The sequence below is a fragment of the Desarmillaria tabescens genome, assembly GCF_030435595.1.
Source record: "Desarmillaria tabescens strain CCBAS 213 chromosome Unknown EV420scaffold_147, whole genome shotgun sequence".
Lineage (NCBI taxonomy): Eukaryota > Fungi > Basidiomycota > Agaricomycetes > Agaricales > Physalacriaceae > Desarmillaria > Desarmillaria tabescens.
In genome coordinates this window covers 1-22,885 of record NW_026848446.1, presented here as the reverse complement: position 1 = coordinate 22,885, position 22,885 = coordinate 1, and the positions used below count along the sequence as shown (strand labels likewise).

General features: G+C 47.5%; 7 protein-coding genes across 7 annotated transcripts; 3 read left to right on the top strand and 4 right to left on the bottom strand.

Annotated features, from left to right (window-relative positions):
- Positions 1-2,527: 2,527 nt before the first annotated feature.
- Positions 2,528-2,692, bottom strand: EV420DRAFT_1281667 (uncharacterized protein; the record flags this gene model as incomplete). Its single annotated transcript, XM_060468274.1, has 1 exon — positions 2,528-2,692. A coding segment is annotated over one exon (165 nt), but the record flags the coding sequence as incomplete, so codon positions are not given.
- Positions 2,693-3,884: 1,192 nt separating this feature from the next.
- EV420DRAFT_1653108 (tyrosinase) lies at positions 3,885-5,368 on the top strand (the record flags this gene model as incomplete). Its single annotated transcript, XM_060478707.1, has 10 exons — positions 3,885-4,006; positions 4,058-4,169; positions 4,224-4,355; positions 4,414-4,479; positions 4,532-4,711; positions 4,746-4,862; positions 4,917-4,982; positions 5,109-5,147; positions 5,198-5,251; positions 5,312-5,368. 10 exons carry the CDS (start codon positions 3,885-3,887, stop codon positions 5,366-5,368), a joined length of 945 nt encoding a protein of 314 aa, XP_060322011.1.
- Positions 5,369-5,928: 560 nt separating this feature from the next.
- EV420DRAFT_1592840 (uncharacterized protein) lies at positions 5,929-6,868 on the top strand. The gene is made up of 2 exons (XM_060474942.1): positions 5,929-6,390; positions 6,445-6,868. Exons 1-2 carry the CDS (start codon positions 6,065-6,067, stop codon positions 6,452-6,454), a joined length of 336 nt encoding a protein of 111 aa, XP_060322010.1. The 5' UTR covers positions 5,929-6,064; the 3' UTR covers positions 6,455-6,868.
- Positions 6,869-10,988: 4,120 nt separating this feature from the next.
- EV420DRAFT_1487942 (uncharacterized protein) lies at positions 10,989-12,319 on the bottom strand (the record flags this gene model as incomplete). Its single annotated transcript, XM_060470583.1, has 4 exons — positions 10,989-11,204; positions 11,290-11,501; positions 11,661-11,775; positions 11,831-12,319. The coding sequence occupies 4 exons, from the start codon at positions 12,317-12,319 to the stop codon at positions 10,989-10,991; spliced, it is 1,032 nt and encodes a 343-aa protein (XP_060322009.1).
- A 1,815-nt stretch (positions 12,320-14,134) lies between these two features.
- Positions 14,135-15,737, bottom strand: EV420DRAFT_1754003 (uncharacterized protein; the record flags this gene model as incomplete). Its single annotated transcript, XM_060480473.1, has 6 exons — positions 15,495-15,737; positions 15,355-15,434; positions 15,096-15,299; positions 14,840-15,069; positions 14,274-14,436; positions 14,135-14,242 (listed from the first exon to the last, which is right to left on the bottom strand). The coding sequence occupies exons 1-6, from the start codon at positions 15,535-15,537 to the stop codon at positions 14,135-14,137; spliced, it is 828 nt and encodes a 275-aa protein (XP_060322008.1). The 5' UTR covers positions 15,538-15,737.
- Positions 15,738-16,293: 556 nt separating this feature from the next.
- On the top strand, positions 16,294-17,592 carry EV420DRAFT_1770561 (uncharacterized protein; the record flags this gene model as incomplete). Its single annotated transcript, XM_060481076.1, has 5 exons — positions 16,294-16,352; positions 16,407-16,634; positions 16,689-16,802; positions 16,862-16,912; positions 16,965-17,592. The coding sequence occupies exons 1-5, from the start codon at positions 16,333-16,335 to the stop codon at positions 17,590-17,592; spliced, it is 1,041 nt and encodes a 346-aa protein (XP_060322007.1). The 5' UTR covers positions 16,294-16,332.
- Positions 17,593-20,207: 2,615 nt separating this feature from the next.
- Positions 20,208-22,033, bottom strand: EV420DRAFT_1592799 (uncharacterized protein). The gene is made up of 9 exons (XM_060474941.1): positions 21,733-22,033; positions 21,455-21,673; positions 21,331-21,334; positions 21,208-21,258; positions 20,994-21,137; positions 20,832-20,897; positions 20,380-20,751; positions 20,310-20,321; positions 20,208-20,249 (listed from the first exon to the last, which is right to left on the bottom strand). The coding sequence occupies exons 2-7, from the start codon at positions 21,600-21,602 to the stop codon at positions 20,433-20,435; spliced, it is 732 nt and encodes a 243-aa protein (XP_060322006.1). The 5' UTR covers positions 21,603-21,673; positions 21,733-22,033; the 3' UTR covers positions 20,208-20,249; positions 20,310-20,321; positions 20,380-20,432.
- Between the last annotated feature and the right edge of the window lie 852 nt (positions 22,034-22,885).

Here is a 22,885-nt window from a genome sequence, read left to right as displayed (position 1 = left end):
TTGTGAGAGAAGGCAATGGCGACTACTAGCCGAAGTACACGTCGTGAACGTGGATACATTGTCATTTTCCGTATCTCATTCCTATTCAAATAGGACGTCTGTTGGTAGCAGGTTCGTAGATGCCGATGTATTGGCCGCTTTTTTTTGTTCTAATGCTGTCCTGTTTGTTCAGGTCTTTCTATCTTCAACGCCTTTCAAACTCGATATCACATCTAGAGGGACTTTTCCCAACATACTTTAAAACACAGGGAGCGCATTTTGGCGGTAGCAATCGTATTTGACCAAACTACCAAATTGGCAAGGGCATAACGAGGAGGTGCACGATCACTTATCGCAAAGAATGACGACTCCTTTCAGGATCTAGTCGAGGTCCCCTTGAAACCCAATATTCACCCATCGGCATTTATGTAGCTCTTAGTCAACTAATCCTTCTCTCGATGAATGTGAGTATTCGGGATGTTTCGCCTTTATTAAATGCTGATGGATGTGTGACCATAGACGCAGCTAGATGTGCATGTCTCCACACCCTTCTATTCTCCCAGCAGTGATCCCCGCTCACATGCCCCTTAACTGGAGTGTCGACCGGGCCCATCGCCCATAACGCTGCTCCCTGTTTCCTGCCTTACATGGTTTCATATTCTCAGGCAATTTCCTTGAAATCTGCCTTCGCATCTACGGAGATGGTTTCTCGTCATGAATCGTCGCAAGTCCGCGGAGATCGTAATCAGATTCGGCCCCTGCTGCAAGCACGACTCCGAGAATCCATGAGACATACTCATCATTGGATTCGCATTTGATGCTGTGAAGAATTGAATGGGTCTGCCCAACAGGCGTATGCATTGACGCCGTTCGTAGAAACGAAGACGTCGGTTATGCAACATAATGTCTACGAGTTGTGTGCAAAGATCAGCACGCAGGAGGGCGCAGGTTTATAGCCAGGCTTCCCAGTGACGTAGAGATGGAGTATGTACGAAGGGAAGCGTCGGCTGTTGAACTTTGAATGGGCGGGGGAAGTATACGGTTCCGACGGGAGCAGTGCCTGCATAATGGAGGCCGCTACTAAAGTGAACTCCGTGGTTTAGGTGGAGCAGGGGAATGATGCGATAGCGGGAGGCGGGAAGCGGGAAGCGGGAATCAGAATGGTTACCACGGGTGTTTTCAGGGATGTCAGTACCTATGGATAGGACCGTAGCAAGTCGTCAGCCTGGAACGTTCTCGAGTACATATCATTTTCGTAATTTGACGACTATGCTGACTTGCTATATTCAAAGCTATTTCAATGAACCAAGAAGATTTCGCCGCAGAAACGACGTCACTTCTCATACCGGGATTTGATGCAGCTGCTAAGTAAGTTTGTCTTTCTCATTGGCCGTGTGCAGCATCGATGAACTAAATGCTGTTGTGCAGTACTGTACGTACCTTCGTCTACTACCTTGATCCTACACCAACCGCCCACCAAGCTTCAAGAGGAGCTCCACGGGAGCCGGCTGATGTTGCGATGGCCGGGAAAAGGCTTCGGATTTACAATTTTGTATCGACAAGGCGATATGAATGTACTCCGCATTACTGTGGGGCTTTCCCGCGTCGCACCCAATACCAGCTTGGTCTGGGGCATGGTCGTCAGTGCCTCCACCCTTTCTTCGTGTCGCGACCCGACAATATAGGGTGTATGAACGCAGGCGCAAGAGATAGTTTGGACATGATAGTACGGATTTGTCGACGACATTCAAACCATTTTCTGTTGAATTTTGGTATGTGGCTTCAATCTTAGCGTGACTAGTCCTCATATCGAGCGATATTTGACAGGATCCGACTCCACTCCCTTACAAAGCAGGCGGTCCACTTACTGAAACGTCGCACTGTTGAACTGTCCTTCTGGTAATAGAAGGCATTCTCTGTATCATGGTTAACTTGGTGCTGATAGGACTGGAGGAGCATTTGCTCAATCAAAGTTGCCATGTTTCATCTGAGATGTTGTATCGGCTATGTATTGAATCTTCTCGGATGAATTCCCACACTGTGGCCAAGATTAGCTCAGGTCTCGTTTCGGCATCGGCAACTTTAAACACGCTTCTTTCTTTGTGTTACCCAGTCGGCCACCCGTCTCGCGCTAACCGTCAGCGATCCTTCAGAAATATAATATGCCACTGGCGAAGGGGTATGCTGTCTTCTGTTTCTTTTCAACAGACTGCTTTTCATCCAATGTCACGTTCGTCTAACCCCCCCCCCCCCCCCCCCCCCGGACCTCAACAATGGCATGCAAACTCGCGAATCACGCTGTGGAAGTTCTTGTCTTCCGCGATCTATTGTTTTATCAGTGACAAGTGACATAGTTCAAGCGAGGATATCTCAGTGTTTCGATGCCCCGGAGAGTGACGTCTAGAACATCAGTGTCATCACAGTACAGGAATCGACGGCCCTATTATCGTCTCCTGTCTTGCGACAGTTCATCGAGCTTAAAAAAGGTCTCATGAAATATTTCCTTCCCTCTTTAGTGCGTACGGACCAGAGCCTGTTTCCCTGTGTTTCATCGCATACAGTCCTGCGCAAAGCGCGCAGGATTCGTCCTAGTGAAGTGCTTTGCAGCCTCAGATCCCAGAACAACATTGGCACCAATGAGGACCAGCGTCTTCCCGCTTAAGTCGGTGGTGACGGCAGCGGACTCGGCTCCGGTCTGGTCTGCGACGAATTTATCCTAAGTTCTGGGAGCCATTGTAAGGTACGATAAAACATTCATTCGTGATTTGCAGCCTATATAGTCAGGTACGAATTCATTGTAAGAACAATCCGGAGGAGGAGGAAAGTGACTACGGAGATGCTTATCACGATTATGACGGCACCGGGCAGGATATAAATATCTCGGTTCCAAATAGTGGATCCGCCACTGTAAGACGTTTACGCCGACTACCGGAATATTAGTTGACCAACAGCCGATAGATTGAACTTTACATACAGTCAATAAAAACCATCCCCTTCATATTTTCAAGGATTTCTGGACTGCGTAATGTTTGGCGAAAGAAGGAACTCGCGCAAGTGAATACTGATAGCCAATCAAAGACCACTGGTTCCACTGATTTCGGGACGCCCGCGGACATTGTGTTTAGCGTCATCTCCCGCATTTCATAAGAATCAAACGGCGGAGCACAGCAAGTAATGGATGGATCAGGAAGCTTCCAAGGTAACTTCAGTTACTAGGCGGAGATAGTTCAGGGAAACTGAGTGTTCACATACCAAGACGAGGATTAATGATGTGGGTCGCAGACGGCAGGTCTAATGCAACATCCGAAGTGCACGCATACAAGCGCCACTTCAACCGAAGCCATACAGGAGTGACATCGGTCCCCATAAATCATTGAACTTAGTATGTATTGTTTTGAAGCGATCTAGTATCGTGACAATGTTGAAGGGCGCTAGATAGGCTTCCTCAAGATTGGCCGGTGATGCACTGATAGCAGTAGATGTTGCAGCAAGTTGAGACAGACATTAGGTGCAAGTATACGCTGAAGTAACGCATATTGAGGCGCAAACTGGATGAAAATAATGCTGACCCACTTTCTGATTTTGAATACTAAAAACTTTCATCGACAGCTGTGATCTCGTCGTCCCAATGAGTATCGTGAAGGTATTTTGAACCAGACTAGGGATCTCAAGCTTTGAAACTCCCGCGCCTTGGCCAGTTGCGATAATTCGAGTGTATTGGTCGTACACTTAGCGGTTAGCACCCTGAAGCAAAAATATGAAGCTTTGCGGTAAAACTTGTCACTGTTTACGGCTTCGTCTCTTTTTCGGGATTGATCATCCACATATAAAAGCTACCTTACTCAAATGAACTCTCCAAGGTCGAGTCATTTCTGCCTTTGTTGCTTGGTGATACTTGCGCTAAAATGCATGCGACCTTGCCCAAACTATCTTTGCTGGTCTTGGCCACTACTCAGTTGGCTCGCACATTGGCGATGCCCGCCAGTCGACGGTCCACTTGCACGGAACCAAGTATTCGCGTGGAATGGTAACCATTTATCTCACAACGCCGATGTACCGTTTCTAACACCTCTTGTAGGAATACGTTAACAGAAGATCAGAAGGCAGCCTATTTCGCAGCAGAACTCTGTCTTCTCGAGGCCCCTGCAAAAACCGGAATTCCAAGTGTCGTGTCGCGCTACGATGACTTTGTCAGTTTCACTGTATAGCTCTAATAATATGTTCATGTATTTCGTTTACCATAGGTTGGTACACATGCCCAGCAAAGCGATATACCAGATGGCAATGATTTCTGGCATGTAACTGGACAGTCAGTGGTACTTCATTACTCGCCATACACTATGCTTACCCAGACTATCTTTCAAAGATTCTTACATGTATGAACATCATTCTCATCCCTTGGTTCGGGATTGATAGTCTTAACACACATTGCAGGTCCATCGTTACTTCGTCCACGTTCATGAAACAATCCTTCGTACTGAGTGCGGATATACTGGTCCTGTACGTCCAGCTAGTTTTTACGCTAGTCATCAAACGAATAACCGGATTTCAGCTTCCCTACTGGAATGAAGTTGTCGATGCTGGAAATTTTTCTGCCTCTCCAGTGTTGCTCGATTTTGGAGGGAACGGCGATGAGGAAAATGACTGGGCCGTCATTGATGGGCCTTTCGCTAACCTCACACTGCACCTTGGAATTGGAACAACGAATACGGAACATCTCCTTACACGCCAAGTGAATGAAACCGCCTCACTCGAAGCTGGGACAGACATACGTTGATGCTTTGCTTGCCCAAGACACGTTCTCCGGATTTAAAACTACCGCGGCTGTTTTAACCACACAGTCCGGGGTACATCCAGCAGGTCATCTCGGTATTGGAGGGGACGTGGGTACTCTTCTATCTACGATGATGGTTTCTTATTCCATTGTCTTTTGTCAGATGGCTGACTATGTAACGTCGCCTAATGATCCAATGTTCTGGATGCATCACGCATATTTGGATTATGTGCGTTCAGTCCAATTTCTTTCTCGTGTTCTTTGTGGACTGATCTTCGAGTCGCGTATCTGCTGCAGCTTTGGTGGCAGTGGCAGGGCGACAACGAGACTCGCATCAATGATTTGAACAATATAGGGCAATGAGACACAGAAAGAGCCCCCTACTGGTTATGTTGTGCGTGTTATTCATGTTTCTGTCACAAGATGTACTAAACGACATACCAGGAGACCACCGGAGATACCGTGATATATATCTTCGACATACTTCCTGATGTAACGGTATGTGCCGGACTTCCGTAGTAGCGCGAACTTTCGTTGATCCCTCTGCTTTCAATGTAGGTTGCTGATGTGTTGGACACGCAAAACGGTTTGTTGTGTTACACGTATGCGACTTGAAACGATGCTGTCAGCAATAAATTAGACAACTAGAGCTCTTTCGTATATTTTTATTCCAAGCTCCCTGATATGTTTCAGGTGACAGTTTATCTATAGAAAATGTTAGTTCTGTGTTTGAACAAACAATGATACAAATTCAATCTACCATTTGGAACTCGGCAAGTTGATATTGAGGTAGGCCACGTGAACATCGGACCGATCCCGATCCCGCGCAGGAGCAATCGCAGCGATTGCGTGGGAACACGTTCTGTCTCTCGTTTCTTACACTTGCACTATGTCTTATGTCTACTGTCCACAATATGACCTTCTCAAGCTGTTGACCCCCTAAGTGCCCATTGATAGCTCACTGAAAGTACTGTTACACTCCCCCGGATTCATTGACAAATTTGCAACATGAAACCAATTGGCTCAAAATTGGCTCGATGATCTGGAAAAGACTGACGCTGGGAGCGTGCAAATGAGGCTACCTCACCGATTAAATGCAGTTACACAACACATTATTGCTAGTAACCAAATATTAAAGGTGTGCTGACCAGTGATTAACGCCTTAGCATAATTTTGACTCTTTTAACAGGCACGCTGAGATTTTGTTTGTAATGCACACTAGCGATCACCGTGTCAGCCATTGCTCAGTCTACCCTAAATTCTGCATTTTTTAGGATTACCGGTTTTTGATGCCATCTGAGCGAGTGTCAAATGTTTCCTCTCCCAGCGACTCATCTTTTGATAGCAGGTTTGCAGACCTCGACGTCTTGGCCACTTCCCTGTTCTGATGTTGTACTGTTTGTTCAGATTTTCCGATCCTCAACCCTCGATGTCACACTTAGGGAGACTTTCCCAACGCACTTCTACGCCATGAAGCACCTATGTACGATCAAACCACAAGATCACCAAGGGCATACCGAGTATAGTGCACTCAGGCTAACACTTATCGCAAACAAAGACGACCTCTTCCAATGTTCAATTGATCCCCCCCTTGAAACTGGACTACCGTCATTGATGCAGCGCTCCTCACGAAGAATGTGAGTCCGAGATGTTTCTCCTTTATCTTGAAATACTGATATGTGTAGTCATAGACGCAGCTAGACGTGCATGCCTCCGTGTCCTTCCATCTTTCAATCATGATCCCGCCCATACATCCCTCACCGGAGTTTCGACCGGGCCCACCGCCCATAGCGCTGCTCCCAGTTTAGTGTCATAAATAGGCCCTTGCCCCAGGAAATATTCTCCACAACTACCTTGGAATCTACGGATCTTCTTCGTCATGCATGTTAGTGGAGACCGTGACTCAGATCCAGTATCCGCTGCAAGTACGAATCTGAGAATTCGCTGAAACATACTTCACCATTGGATGTCTATTAGACGCTGTGAAGGAGATTGAACATGTCTGGCCAATAGGTGTATGCATTACCACCGTTCGTGGAAAAGAAAGACGTAAGTTACGCGACATAAATTCTACGACGTTGTGGGCAAAGATCAGCTCGCAGGAGAAAGAAGGATCATAGCCAGCCCTTCCAGCGATGTAGGGACGGAGTATGTACGAAGGGTGTGGGCTGTTGAGACTTTGAATGGACGGGGGAAGTATACGGTTCCGACAAGAGCCATGCCTGCATAGTGCTCTGTGGTTTAGGTGGAGCGTGGGGATGATGCTGTAGCGGGAAGCGGGAATCAGAATGGTTACCACGATTATTTTGAGGGGATGTCAGTACCTATATATCGCAACGATTTACTGAACAAGCCGCAAGCAGGGAACGATCCGAAGTGCCCAGCGTTTTCATGATTGTGACGATTATGCTGACTTGCTATATCCAAAGGTATACCAACAATCCGGGAAGATTTCACCGCAGAAGCGATGTCACGTCTCATACCGGGATTTGATGTGACTGCTAAGTAGATTTATGTCTTTCCCATTGGCCGTGTGCAGCATCGGTGAACTAAATGTTGTTGTGCTGTACTGCATGTGCAGGCTTCATCTACTACCTCGACCCTACACCGAGCACACAACAAGCTTTACGAGGAGCTCGACGGGAGCCGACTGATTTTGCGATGGCCTAGCGAATGCTTCGGATTTACAATCTCTTATCGACGAAGCGGTTTCAATGTACTCCGATATTACTGCGGGACTTTCTCGGGTCGCACCCAATACTGGCTAAGGAAATTCCATCTCTGGGGCAGCCTGTCAACACTCTGTGACTAACCATTTGCTGGAGGTACGATTACCGCCTCCTTTGTCTCTCATGCCCATCTCTGCTACTCGTAGTAGTTTTCGAGTTTCATACTGTGTGCGTCTCTGGGAAAAGCTTTGGAATAAAGCCAACCTGCAGCCTACGCCAAGGCTCGCACATCCGCCTGCCACTCTATGCTCAAATCGCTGATGTCTCTCGGACCTGGGGTAATTTCTAGAACCTGAAATGGAGTCACTGAATTAATCTGCGCATCACCTCCCTCCCACAATCTCGCCCGCTCCATGAACGCCTCAACTGTAGGATAGTGTTCGGTAAGCTTGATGAGCCTCTCCGTGTAGAGGTTGAAAAAGTAGTACTGGGTGGGGTCTTCGCCAGTTCTGATGACGGTTAAGAATGTCCTGCTCTTGTACATGACGAAGAATATATCGCCATGGACGTTGAATAGGGCTTCGAGGATGAGGTTGGAGTCAATACGTCCTCGTACTCAAGGATAGAGGTTATAGCGACCGCAAAAACTTGTGCCAGGCGCAGCTCCACCCGAATGGAAGATTCGAGGAGCCGGTATACAGGCGGTGGATTGGGGACTCTGAAATCAATTTCCTTCTCAGGTCTTTCGGGATAAACATAAGTAATGGGCGTGTGCAAGGCTGAGTGGGAAAGTAAACGTACAGAGCATTGCGATGCACTGATGCAGGTGATGGTTAGACGTCAAAATACGAAATATGTTCGAAGTGATCTTCGATCAGAGTTGAATAGCTTTAATCTGTTCTGTGATAGCCGTCGACCTTCTGCATCTGGATCCATCCCCAGTTTTTTCCGAGGAATGAGGAAACGACAGAAGGGTTACAGCAGGGTTAACTGGTCGTAAGTAGGCGCAAAACTGTCTGGACAGGGGCTATACTCGGGGTCGGCTTAAGTGGCGAGCGTGCGGCAACGCAACGGCTCATTTGCCGAGCTATTGCCGCTGGTGGCTGAGACTCTCTTTCCAGATACTGCCTATTGGTCGGGTCGATAGCGTGGCAGATGTCCTTTCACCTGACAGCCCCGCTCAGCGGGTTATCGAAAATCTGCCTCAGCTATTGCTCTGCATTGTCCTGATTCTGTCGTGGTATGATATTGTGTTGGATATACAGTGAAAGAGAATTCCCTGTATACGAACCTGTGAATTAAAATGATCTTTATTTTGTTACGGCTGGTCAGTGGTAAATCGTCAGAGAGGCTTATCAAGTTACGGAGCACTATCCAACGCTCGAGGCTTTTATGGAAGGGGCAGGATTGTGGGTTGGAGACGATACGCAAATTTAAGTGTAATCCGGGGCCGAAAGACTGATAAAAAGTATGGAGGTGCGACCAGGGCGTCGGAAAATGGTGAAATGTGCTGGCACAGCCACTGACGTGACGCGTCTGTTTGCGTCTGTTGTTTTGTCCTGCTTCCTCCTTTCCTACCACGACGACGGTGACCGGGCCCGTTGAATTTAGTACTCGTTTCACTCACGTTCCGTGCGGTGTTTATGCTTCTGCAAATGCTAGACTCTCTTATAATGTTTTCGACGACTAAAAGAAGGAATAGACTTCTCGGAAATTTTTCCCGGTCTAGGGCTTGAAGTTGTTGTGAAGAGTACGTGTCGGTGCTGGCTCCCATGTGCTCGATACTGACAAATCCTTCGTCGCAGTCATTATTTCATGTGGAATGGAACCAAATCTTGTCACCAAAAATCTCCGAGAGACAACGGACCAGGTTCAAGCGGGTTGATCCATATGGATTGAGACGAACCAATTATTAGAGGTACGCCATCGCGGCAAATATCATTGGGATCTTCACCAATCTCCCTACGGGTATTTCTTTCTCCCGAAGGCCTAACGTCGAACTAGCGTTAGTAAACCGCTTCTGTACGCCGTCAAGGACGAGCAGGACCTGGGTGCGAAAAGATGCAGCTATGGTGGTTTTCGATATCTAAAGTAATGTTATCGCATAATTTTCTCTCAGAGCCAGTGCTGGTCTTTTAAGATTCTAGGTGCCTCTCGAACTTTAACTATCACAGTATCAGTTGCCTAGAGCTGAGCGCTGAGCTTCGAGGGAAGCAGGCATTGGAGTACGCGCGCAGTGCTTCAAAAATGACTCGACTCTAAGATCCCTGAACAGGCTGTAACTTAATCATCTCCGCGACTATGACGAGTTGAACGATAGGATGCCTTTGGTAAGCTGTTTTCATTTTCGATTCATTTCTGATTCCTTTCATTTAGGCTTCGTACATCGATATTATTCAACAGAGAGGAAGGCGGTGGCATCACGTCGTCCCAAAGTATGGATCGTTGTTTTGTCCGTCCAGCGTCGACCAATCCTATCGTTGCGTGCTGACTTTTTGACTTATAGTACTCCATCCGCCCGACTGAAGTTTAATGAAACTCCAGGAAAGGCCGTATTGCAGATACTTTCTCGCCGTACTGTTCGATGTTAAAGTGAAGATCCCGTGTTCCGAAGGCGCAGAGACTCCGCCGTAGCCGAAGTGTGCAAATATCGAAGGAAGAAGGCGGCCAAGCACGGAGGTATGGACGAGTGATCCTGTGTCAATTATATCATGCTAATATCCTTACAGCTCATTACTCGTGGCGCTGAAGCTTCGAAGAGAAGCGCAACTCGTGGTTCTACGTTGCAGAGAATGCCTTCGTCTTTGTGCATAACTTCGGTAGGTCTATCTTCCGTCTTCATTTTCCTTCTTATCAATGGTCTCCATTGTCTAGGTCAATCCCACTTGTGCCACATCCCTGTTAGGCATGAGATCGCACCATGGACCCTGCCGTTCCATATTAGGACCTGCGCGCGCAACGGTACCACCACCACCATCTTGCCGAGTGCTGGCTTCCTAGAACGGCTACAAGCAGCTGCGAACATTCCCGTCGCTCTTCTCTTGCATTGGTCCGACCTAAGGTCGGATCGCCACATCAATGGCCGTCAGCAGGAGAGCTTTGATCTTCTTCAAGATTGGTAGGCTTATCGTTCATTCTCATTTTCTTGTGGGTCCTCAACGCTGTTAAAAGTACAACTGTGGTACTGAAGTCCATGTCCATACATTGCGAGGCAATATAGTAAGGTAGTGGCAACTTCTGTTGGCCGAAGTACACATCGGGAACGTGGATCCATGGACATTTTCCTTATTTCGTGGTTACACCTGAGCGAACGTCGAGGGTTTCCCATTCAAGCCGTCTGTTGATAGCAGGACCGTAAGCCTCGACGTTTTGGCTGCTTTCTTGTTCTGATGTTGTTCTGTTTGTTCAGGTCTTCCTGTTTTTAACCCCTTCCGTAGCCGATGTCACACCTGAGGGGAGTCTCCGACGCACTTCTGCTCAGTGAAACACTGGGAGCGCCTTTTGATAGATCACGTCAGCCAACCTAAGAGATCGTCACGGGTATATCGAGGACGGGGCATGATCGCTCATCGCAAATGAAGATCACCCCTTCCACGATGCATCCAATATCCCTTTGGAACTCCACCACCGACAGGTATACAGCTCTTAATTAGGCCGTATTCCTCGCGGCGAACGTGAGTGTCGAGTTGTTTCGCCTTGATTAAATGCTGACGTACGTGCCTGTCTCCGAACCCGCGCATCTTCCGAACATCACCCCCGCCCATTTCTCTCAAGTAGTGTGTCTACCGGGTCCATCACCTATAGCGCTGCTCCCTGTTTCGTGCTCCATAGATGGCTTCGTTGCCAAGGATTTTTCTTGAAGATTACCTTGGCATATGCCCGACCCTCTTCCAAGCCTGATTCCCACCCGTATGCTCCTCGACTAGAGCATCGGCTGAGCCCCACCACTCTTAACGCTGCTTCCTGTTTCGTGTCGTAGACGGCTTCATATCCCCAAGCAGTTTCTACGACAGCTGCCTTAGCGTCACCGGAGATGTTTGCTTCGACGTATATCATTGCCAGCCATGAACGACCACCCGCTAAATGCACGACTCCGAGAATTCACCGAGATGTGTTCGTCATGGATACATTTTCGCACGTGTGAAGGACCGGCTGGGATCGGCCAATCTGGCATACGCGCAGTCGACATCGTTCATGAAAGTGATGCGGCCGTCACGTCAGATAATTTTACGATTTACGGAGTTGAGCACCCAGGGCAAGTACAAGAAGGATAATAGCTGCTTGCATTGCCGCACTGAACAGCTTGCGGAGGTCGCGTGAAGACGACAGGGATAGCTTGATCACCGAAGCAATCTGGGACTCCGGGTCTGGAAGGCTCCCCGTTTGTTGGTTAGCATATGTCATCTACGACGTTCCCTCCCTCTATCGCCTCCTCCTCGAGATCCCACGCAAGTTCTAACTCTCTAACTGAAACTCGCCCCGCCTTTATTTCCGCAGCCGCAAATGGGGTCACCGAATAGATCTGCGCGTCCCCATTGATCCAAAGCGTCGCCCGTTCCATAAACGCCTCCAGCGTCGGATATTTCTTCGTGAACTTGTAAAGCTTGTCTGTATCAAAGTTGAACAAGTAGTATTGTCTTGTGTCGTCGCCGCATCGAAGAATGGTCTTATACGACCCGACCTTGTACATGACGAAGAAGATATCGCCATAGGTGCTGTAGCATCTTTCCAAGACAGCATTTTGTCTGATGCGCCCGTTGATGCAGGGTGCTAGTATAAAATCGCTACCATCGAATCTAGCCCAGTCGCAGCTCCACCCGAGTGGGACATTGGAGCGGTCTGTGTTCAAGCGATGATTTGGTTTCGAGAAATCGATTGTCAGTTCGGTCTGGTTCATGATAAATGTGAGAGATGGATATGGATGGGACGACGGTGTACAGTCATTGGCCAAGTCCGCATGACCGGAGCTTACATAAAATTGTCCACATCGACTGACAGTCAGGCGGGTCGAGGTTTCTCAATATTCAATATCAAACCGATCATGTCTCGTCCGACTCCGGCACGAAATTCCAAGTCCATCAGCGATTCCTTTAGGTGATGGAAGTGTGTCACATTGTCGGGGATAAGTACTCCTCGACGACTGTCAAAGTGTGGAATTCTTGCGAGTACCCCACCTAAATGTACGCTAACGCTTCCGCAGATATCAAGTCTATGGTCGGGTCGGCACATGGAGAAAACCTGGCAATCATTTCTAAACTTAGTATGCATGTCTTCCATTCGCCTTTCATTGTATCAGCTTTGAACTCCGTTCAGATAACACTGCGGTGACGACTAAAATGACGTCTTTTCGACAAGGCTCACGTCCAGAACCCGCAAGTTTGGTTACTCGGCTGTTACACATCTGGAGCTGCATCTCTGTAACACCTGAGAGGTTTTCCTAGTGTCCTCCTACGTCGGGAAGTCCAGCGAACACCTGATGACAGGACTCACACCGAACCGAAATACCATATTATCCAGGCCCTAACAAGAGTGATGCTCAATCATTCTTCTCCAATAAAGCCCCGACCAAATCCAATCGAGGAAATCAAGGCCCCCTTGAGATTGAACCACCGACATTGACGCCGCCCTTAAACAAGCAGCCTTTCTCGTGATAAGTATGAGTATCCAGGTTGTTTCGTCTTTATTAAGTGCTGATGAGTATAGCCATAGACGCAGCGGGGACTGCGTCTCTTTCGGAATGGCCCTCACCTGTATACCTCAATAAGAGTATCTATCAGAGCCTCTGGGAAGGGGCAGACCCCATTTCATACCACACGCTCATATTCCCGAACATTTTCCTCGAGAACCAATACCTTGGCATCTGCGGAGATATTTTCTTCGACATGTATCATCTCATCGCATGTGGGGCCATAGATCTGGCATGCATTCAAAGCATTTCTCCACGAATTTACCGAGACGTATTCGTCGTCAGACGCTTTTAGACGCCGTGAAGGATTGGATGGGTCCGGTTAATCAGGAGACGCAGCGGACGACATTTTTCCTCAGGCGAGGTGGAAGTTATCCCGGATAATTCCCGCGAGTTGTGTGCGGAGACCAGAGCTCAGAAGGAAGCAGAACAAATGTAGTTGGCCGTCGTCAAATCTTCGATTATTATTTTATCACTATGACGGCTCTTCGTCCTTCACCTTGACCTCATCCCCTTGATCTCGTGGCCTTCATCTTTTAATTTTCTTGGTACGGCGGAAACTTCTTTCAGCGTGACAAGCATCGTGCCCCATTGCCTGTTCCGACAAGAAGGCATTGACGGAAGTGAACGCGATCGTGAACTCGTACAACCACCTTGTGAAGCCGCCACAGAGACCATACGTATGATTCCTCATAATGGTCACGTCGCCGTAGATGCCGTACACTCCCACGCCGCGAGAGGCGCATCCCTCCACATGAAAAACAGTGTCAAGGAGACGCTTCCAGTCTGAAGAAGTTTTGTTATAACGAGGCCGAGAAATGCAGACGGCTGATTGCGAGAGCACTTTTTTCTCAACATGTATCCGGACAAGCTGAGCTCCGCAGGTTCCTCTTTAGATGAAAGCATTCCTTCTGCAAGTCTGTCCCGCAGACCTGAACTTCTGGTTCCCACTCCGCGTCTGAAGTCGAGTTTGCTGCTAAGGACAAGCCGGGGATGCATCATGTTCAATGAACAAATTTCTCACCACTACTCCGTCAAAGAACGCCTTGACTCTCCGAGCTCAATTTTGCCCTCATCGTCATCTCCACTCTCATAATCCTTCATGCCCATAAGCCTGTACCATTCCGCTTCTTTCTCTTCGTAGACGGAGTTATCAAACACGCACATCTTCTTTACCACAAGTGTCGGTGGAACAGACGGCGAGCTCCCAGACGTAAAATCGCCCTGAACAAAGGAAGACCATGAGGTCGTGATAGAACATGATGGCTTTGAAGGTGCCACGAGGAATATCGTAGATTCCTTCTAGCTCGACATTGAAATATGTGCGGCTATCGACGGCACGAGGGAAAAACATCCCGTTCCCCAAGAACAAGTTCCAGTCGCATCGTCAGCCAATGGGTAGCCTGCTCTGTTCGCGGAAGAAATAGCACATGTCAGACATTACAGAAATCTGGTCCAGTATGTGATGTTAGTTATGGTGGAACACTGGTGCTTTTGCTCACGATATCGTTAGGATCCATGGGACGTATGGTAACGATGATGGACTTCGAGATGATTCTCAATGTTCACGTGTTATCGATTGAAGCGAAGATACATTTGGGATTGATGGTGCTAGCCGGCTGTGCAATCTCTGCAAAAGCAAGATATCAATATACGTGGTGATCTAACTGGTTTCTGATTCTTCAGATGGTGACCATAACAACGCGTGCATACTCAATATCGTGCTAGGACATCGCCTCCTCCTCGAGATCCCATGCATCTTCCAACTCTTTGGGCGGGATTGGCCCTGGCTTTGTCTCCACAGCTGCAAACGGGGTCACCGAATAGATCTGCGCGTCGCCATTGATCCAAAGCGCGGCTCGTTCCATAAACGCCTCCAGCGTCGGATATCTTCTGTGAACTTGTAAAGATTGTCCATGTCGAGGTTGAACAAGTAATATTGCCCCGTGTCGTTGCCACATCTGATGATGGTCGTATACGTCCCAACCTTGTACATGACGAAGAATATTTCGCCAAAGATGCTATAATATCCTTCCAATATAGCGTTTTCTCTGATGCGTCCATTGATGCAGGGTGCTAGCAAATCACTACCTTCGAATCTGGCCCAGTCGCAGCTCCACCCGAGTGGGATGTTGGAGCGGTTTGTATTTAAACGGTGATTTGGTTTGGTAAAGTCGATTATTAGCTCGTCCTGAGTTCGCAACAGATGTGAGAGATAGGACTGGTTTGTCAGTTACCATACTCACGGTCATCGTGAAAGATTGCCTTTTCGCATCAATGTTTGGCACTTGGAGGCAATGGTTAGGGGCCATTGAATGACGTAAGACTACGCGTCATACGACACAGCACCACTAGAGGGTAGTTAGTGCACTTACCTGTTACTTACCTGTTATTTGTATCCTTGCGTCCGGCGTGCCTGAAGGTACCATGCCGTGCAATGACGAGATGAGATGAGATGCCAGTTCCGATTGGTTGAAACTGTTTACAGGGATTCAAACTCGTGCAAGTTTTTTCTCTTAGATATGATATTTAGTTTTAGCGACGGTTTTAAGTCTTTCAGATGATCTAATGGATATCAGATTGAGATGGCTTCCCGCTTCGCTATGTCGTTTTCGAATTGTATTCAAATGATTAATTGAAAGGTGCCGGCATAGTAAACCTGACTATCTGGTGGAAATTTCGGGAGAATTTTCTGCGATTCTCTTGGCCTGTGTGCTTACAGTCCTTTGACCTCTATGAAGGGGATCTGTAGGAATCATAACCGGAAATAATCCTGAAAACTTTTGTGACTATTGTCGGGAACGGTGTCGACTTGGTCGACATAAGCCACGGCCGTCTATTTATAGTGTTATACCGATGAACGCCTTTTTTCTGTCATGATTGCGGCTAACACCTATCAGGGTTTGCAACTCGAAGATCAAGCTCAAACCTGATCAGTGAAATACTGTCAGCCATTCTTTTACATTGAGCAGTGTATCCCACCGACGAACTGTTCTTTGTTGGCCATTCAAGTTCTGATATTTGAATGCTTGGCGGATCTCATCACGGGTTCATATCTCAATGGCGGTGTATTATTCGTCTCCCAGACCACTGATGGACCGTATGTTTCTCCCACAAGTTGGGTACATATATAGGACATCGATAGTATCTTTTCGTTCTCTCCACAGTCGCATATTGCAAGGTCTCGCTTCTAAGTACTCGGAAGGCCCTCAGGTGAGGCGAAGATGCTACTCCTTATTGTTCTGTGAGTCATTTCTCCCTACCTTGCTACGTAGGCGCTAAAACTTCAGGGCTGTAGATCTTGCCTCAAGTTCGCTATTTCATACGGCTTTCGTTTTGACGGTTACCCGGGTATTGTGACTGTCGGGATACCTATAACGGTATTCTGGCATCGCGATAACGAAACGGACGATATCCGTTTCGACGGAGTCAACAACTCCCAAGGTTCTCCACAAGGGGACATAATCTTAGCAGGTGATGCCAGTCAACCTCATGGGACTCTGAATGTGACTTTTCCTTCACCGGGGTGGGCCCAGAGTTTCTTTCCAAAGCGTATTCACTCATAGTTTGTTGAACATAGCCAATACACCATTAGAGCAATAAAGAACCAAACAAATACCGTAGTTGCTGTTACCCAGATCTATGCTCCACCCAATGTGTCCTTGACTGCTATGAATCCATCACCCAGGTCCAGGTCTGTATTCGCACATTATAGCACTTCCGGGATGTTGTTCAATATCCGTGTTTCAGTAGTTCCTCCGAAACATCAGTACAAAGTGCGAAAATTACTGCAAGTGACCCACCGTGCGTGTTCTCAGAATAATTTTGGCATTCAATAGATCTGATTTGATTGTAGGAAGTCAGATTCGACAGATCAAGATCATAATCGAAAACACGAAAGATCCATCATTATTGGCGCAGTAACAGGATCACTGGTATCCTTGATGCTTATTCTCGGAGGCGGCACAATTCTCTTCATACGCCGGCGGAAGCACCGAAGCTTGAAGCACCGTATATCGCCAAACCCTAAGATAATATTTCAGCGACAATCAATACTGCCGCCGCATCCTTCGCCAGCTGGCGCAATGAGCAAAGAAAATGGCGCAACCATCTCTCCCATGTTTGCGGGCGAGATGGCACCGTCATCGACCAACTTGCAGGAGGGACACTTGAGAATGGCTGATAGAGATCTGGAGGGAAGTCCAACTGAAGATGAGAGACAACGGAGGGACGATATCAGCACAGTTTTTGCTCCTTTGCCTGTCAGACCCTCTGAACCCAGAGAACCCCAGATACGCAGAAGCACACAACAAGTGGGTCCTCAAACTTCCACCGAAGAAGAGGGTCCACATGCGGGCACTGCCGCATTGGGTGATGTCACAGGAGAAATTCTGAGATTGAGGACACAGGTTTGGCAACTCCTTGTACGTGAATCAGAAAGGGCTCAAGGTAATTCCTTTGATTCGCCACCAGCCTACACGTAAAGAACATTTAGAGTACCATGACTGTACGAACGGAACCGGTACCGGTTCGATTTGAAGGTAGATGGCGGTGTAGGACCAATAGGTAGTGTTGGTTTCTTATACGAGACGCTATATATCTTGTGGACAGTTAGCGAGCGGGTGGGTGGTAAATTGCTTTGCATAGATCAAGTACTGCTGCTGCACATCCTTTCGCTCAATTGCAATGTGACGTTGCTGAGCCAACGAGATTCCTTCACATTGACCGTTAGGCTAGTCAGAGAAGAGAAGAGAGAAGAACAAGCGCGTGTGGCAACTTGCCTGGCGACCACATCCTGACTGCATTGTGCAAGAGGAAGACATAGATGGAAGGAAGCGCAGCCACCTACTCATGCGAAATATTATGATAATCTCTCACACGTCGAATTTGCTCGAGTAGAGAAAGACCCAAGAAAACGTCGTAGAACATGACGGAGAATAATGCCGTATATATCATGGATACCGTCGAGGTCGATTCAGATATTCAAGAGGGCTATACGACCAAAGACGAGATAGCCAAGTAGACTCCCCCAGTCGCATTTTTAGCTGGTAGTTATCTTATTATTGTCGAAAAAGGTGACATTTCCACTTGTCTCCGCTGAGCGATGTGTCTAGTATGCGGCCAAAATAAATCAAAGTAACATCAGTGAGTAAGAAAACAAATTGCATGCCGCAAGCGACTGGCCAGCAGGAATACCTAGTAGTCAATCTGAGGGCATAAAGCCCTGTTAGCCATAATAAGCACAGAATCCTTGTTGATAAAAGCGTATAATACCTAGAAGCGAAGATCAGCGAAACAGTGAACATTGGTTACGAGAGGACTTACGATTTCGTGGTGTCCATGCTGGCAGTGGTATTCCTGCGCCAAGGGACTCGGGAATTGTTTCATATAGCGAGAATCGAGACGAAGAAAGGCGAAAGGTCAGAAATGTGTGCTGGAACATAATGTTGGGGGCAGAGCCGCAGACCGTATTCCGCCCAATCCTTTGCATATTGGGGGAGACCATGTGTGGAATACTGTATAATTTCGATCACATCGAATGTCACATGTCCTGAGCCCGCATTCGTATTTGTAAGAGAAGAGCATGTCACAGGTCACAGGAGCCTCATTCGGATAGGTTCCGGGGCTCCAGACGGCCAAAAAATCCTAAATTGGGCCATAAATCATGCTAAATAGCGTAGAATTCTCCGGAAGCGCTTTTTGCGCTGTTTTCAAAGGATCCTGATCCCTTTACGGTTGAAGATCTGCCCATAAAATCAACCTTCGTTCGGGTTCGTATTCATACTTTTTGCGAATGTCACAGTCCCAAATTCTGTATTCGTTCATTCGGCAAGGTCCAGGACCGTCACAGGTCACAAGCCATTCGCTCTGATCGAAATTATACAGTATTGATGACCCTGTGGCTGTGCGAGCTGGCGCGATGTCCAGTTAGCCTGAGTCTTGCTGAGTAAAGGTTTACTAAGGTGAAGAAAGTACTAGAAGATACAGAAAGATATATAAGTAGCTAGTTTTCATAGTATTCTGTACTTGTTTGCCTTCTAAGAAACATGATCTACTCGCTAGGCAAACGTGCCTGATCACACGGTGCGCGTGTTATCCAACACCATGTTCAGATGCTGGCTGGGCCGGGAGGACGCGTGTCTAACTACATCAAGGGTCACACGGCATTTAATAAGGGTGAAACGTCACAGATATCACATTTATCGCGAGGACTGCCCGACAAAGAATGCCGGCGGTTCAGTTTCAAGGGGGCCCCGATTGGATTGCGGATGATCAGCAGTTACGGAAAGTGACCTCGGAATCCCCTTGATGGCCTTGGTAGTTCGTGTATTTCACTATGATCCCTGTGCCCTCCTTCATGCACGGCTTCTCAAGCAGCATTCCTCATCTAAACCTCATCATAGAAGTCCGGTGTCATTACTCAACGGGATATGTTGGAGCTCGACAGAAGTCACTCCCGCGAGCCTCCTGTGGCTGAGCGGTGAGCACCTATCTCAGCTCAGATTTAGTCACAAGTGGAAAGGAACACCAACGACAGCATTTGTGTTGGAGTTTCAAGTGTCATGTATCACAGCGCAGTTGACGTCGGGATCATCGGTTATCAGGGTTAGTCAGGCAAGAACTAGTTTATTACATCCTGTTGCTTCTATTAGTGTACACGGCGAGTAGATCAATAGGTAGTCGAACGAAGACAACCCTTGCCTGTTTGCGAGGGTTCCCTGCTAAAATCCGAGTGAGCGGCTGGAGAATTACCGCTCATTTCAACAATTTGCATATCATTGATAGAACACACCTGCGATTAGTCCTGTTTTTCCAGCCGGATGATTCAGAGTCACCTAAAAATGCCTTCCCCTTGCTTGAATGATTGCTAGAAGGAAGCTTACCACCAAAAACAGAGACTAGGAAAATATTTAATGAGTTGGAAAATAGAAGTTGATCTATTGCTGCCCCAAATGTCTCCGGGGACGACACCCCCAAAACGAAGAGATGACTTCTAAGGTGCAGTGAGTGACGAAGAAAGCCTTGGCAAAACAACATGCCCAAACAACGCGTCGCGTGAAAGCATTGCACAGCCACATATCCTCCTTTATCTACCTTGCATCGTTATCGATTGATGTCGAGCCCACGATAAACTTCTATGGTAACACTATACGTGACTTTCAGGAGTTAACAGAGCTTCTGACTCAAAACCGAATAACAGCAACCTGTAATTGCGAGTGCTTCTTCTTGCCTTCTTCAATTAATCAACTTTCATTAAGTTCACTTTCCAGGATATTTTTTACGGAAAAGGAGAAATCAAGCATCACAATCTCTATTTATCAAGCTAATATGGTCCAATCTTCGTGAAAAGTTTCCTTGCAACCCTTACCCGCACTTCCAGCATCCCCCTTTTCGCCAGTCTTTCCATCCTACTCAATATGAAATCTCTCATTTCTTCCAACTGATTCCTGTCCAAACTATACACCCATATCGCATCCTGAAATTTCCAGCACGTCTGCTCACCCCGATCCCAAGAGAGGTCGATCATCAACTTGATATTTCTGTCATCCAGAGCGTCCCAGAGGCTGTCGGCGTTTTGAATTTCATACATGCTAGGCGAGGGAACGAAGATGTCTATTTCCCTTGAAGTGGGGACTTGCAGTCTCGTGATCAAGGTCAGCCATTGTGATAAATCATTGGCATGGTCTTCGAGCCTGATCGTCAGTTTTCTGATTCTGAAAACGTCCAGATGAAGTAATGTTGAATCGAAGCCTCCATATTGCGCCGTGTATCAATATTTGTAAAATGGCTGAAAACCAAAGACTCACCGAAACTTGGCAGGTGCGTAACCTTGAGCTCTTGTAACTCGTATTTCGTGCGCTCAAGCAGCTTCACAAACAAATACAGTTCCTCATCGTTCCTTTCGCAAAACTTAACCGCCAGCGATCGTAAATTCCTCAGCGTTCCCGGCCTCAGAAGAGCGTTCTGCAGCCGTTGTTTGACGTACGGACAAAACTCAACATCCAATAACCTCAAATTCCACGGAAATCTTCCATGCTCTCGCCTTTGGTTTTCCCAGCAGCGTCAGCTCCTTCACCCGCTCAATTCCTTCCCAGAACCCCTTCATATCTACATCGACTAGAAAGGCCCTCTTCAGCGCCTGACAACCCCTTTAAATCCAAGTTACCCCACTTCACTTTACGGAAGAATATCTCCTCGAGGTTGTTCATATGGGCGCATACCGCGCTTAGCGAGGTCACCCATCCCGAGTCATTATAGACGTCGAGAACGCGGACCAACGTCCCTATCTGGGGAGATATTCTTGGAATGTGCTGAATCGTTCTGCGTCGTTAAATCGGATGATACGGAAAAGATGGAAGCGGGATCGTGGGAGGAGGCTGCGTGAAGCGAGGCTACAGGATGTTAGAGCTCGGGTAGAGCGGTATCTGTCCGTCCATAAGCTAATGGCGTCTATTATAAGTTCTGGAATGCTTTGGGACAAGAAGGGGTCCATTGAAGAGATGGTGAAAGGAGGGTTCTTGGAGGTTTTTTTAACTTGTCGAAAAGGAGGCACGACGAAGAAAGGAAAGACTCCAGGGTTTCACTGAAATTCCTTTGAATCATCTCTTCCTTTTCATTTATAGACCATGATCTTACTGTTTGGGATGGAAATTTCCAACGAAAACAGCAAGTTAACAGCAAGATCACTGTGCTATTACTGGGTGGAGCAAGATCGGGTTCCACCCCATCGTAGACTCTGAGCACAGCCTTTTGCGACCAGTGGTATACATTTACATGCCGTTTGATAGGCTCATGAACTGTGTAACTCATATTATTACCGGTCCCCGATCAAGATCAAGATGTCGACGATTCAGCGTATGGTGAAGGAACAGACTTTCCAGTAACCCTCTAAATATAATTTCCACTGAATACGTCCGGGGGGGGTCTATTCCTCGCTGAGAATCATGAATGCCGCGATCATATATTACGGACTACATATTGACCCCGAGGATCTTTCAGGGTTAGTCGACAAGGGAAGATGCGCGCGCTTCGCTCATAGAGCCGCTCTCAGGGTTGGGAGAGATCATCCGGGAACTGACAACTCACCGAGGTGTAAGTAGCACAGTTCTCAAGTGTCACTCCATTTTTCATATTCATTCCAAAGCTCCAGTGGTCGACTAACAGTCGCGAGGACATGAAGCAAGAATAATTGTTGCATTAAATGGCGGCCCGGATCCACAAGGTCAGGCTCTGATGCCCCTGAAATTGTAAAACAGCCTCACCTCTGACCATCAATGCATCATTACCAACACGTCGACATTTCAAGTAGTAAACAGTCCATCCTTCCAGACGTAGTACCCGCTGCTCATTTTTTCCAAACCGCAGACAAGATAATTTAAATCAGTTAGTCATTACATTCCAGATTTGCAACGTCAAAGCCGCCTATCGCCTGTGCATCTGCTTGCAAACACCGCCTCTTACTCTAGTCTAGTACCAATGCTTGAAAGAGCTGGAAAAGACAATCGTGGTCACGATCTTTTACATCGCTTTCCTACCCGATCCGGTAGTAGTGCTACCGCACCTCCAACAGCCAGCCCTACTGCCCACTATACGCATGCCAGCGCCGTAATGTGAGGTGATACTGACTCCTGATTCATATCCCGTCTATACGTCGGAGATTGCTGAGCGCAGGTGGATAAATAGCAGTGCGTCGTGTACCTACCACAAGTCAGCACGGCCCTCTACTTACCAGTATACTCCAGAGACGTACCGATGCTTCGTCTTACCGCGAAAGAC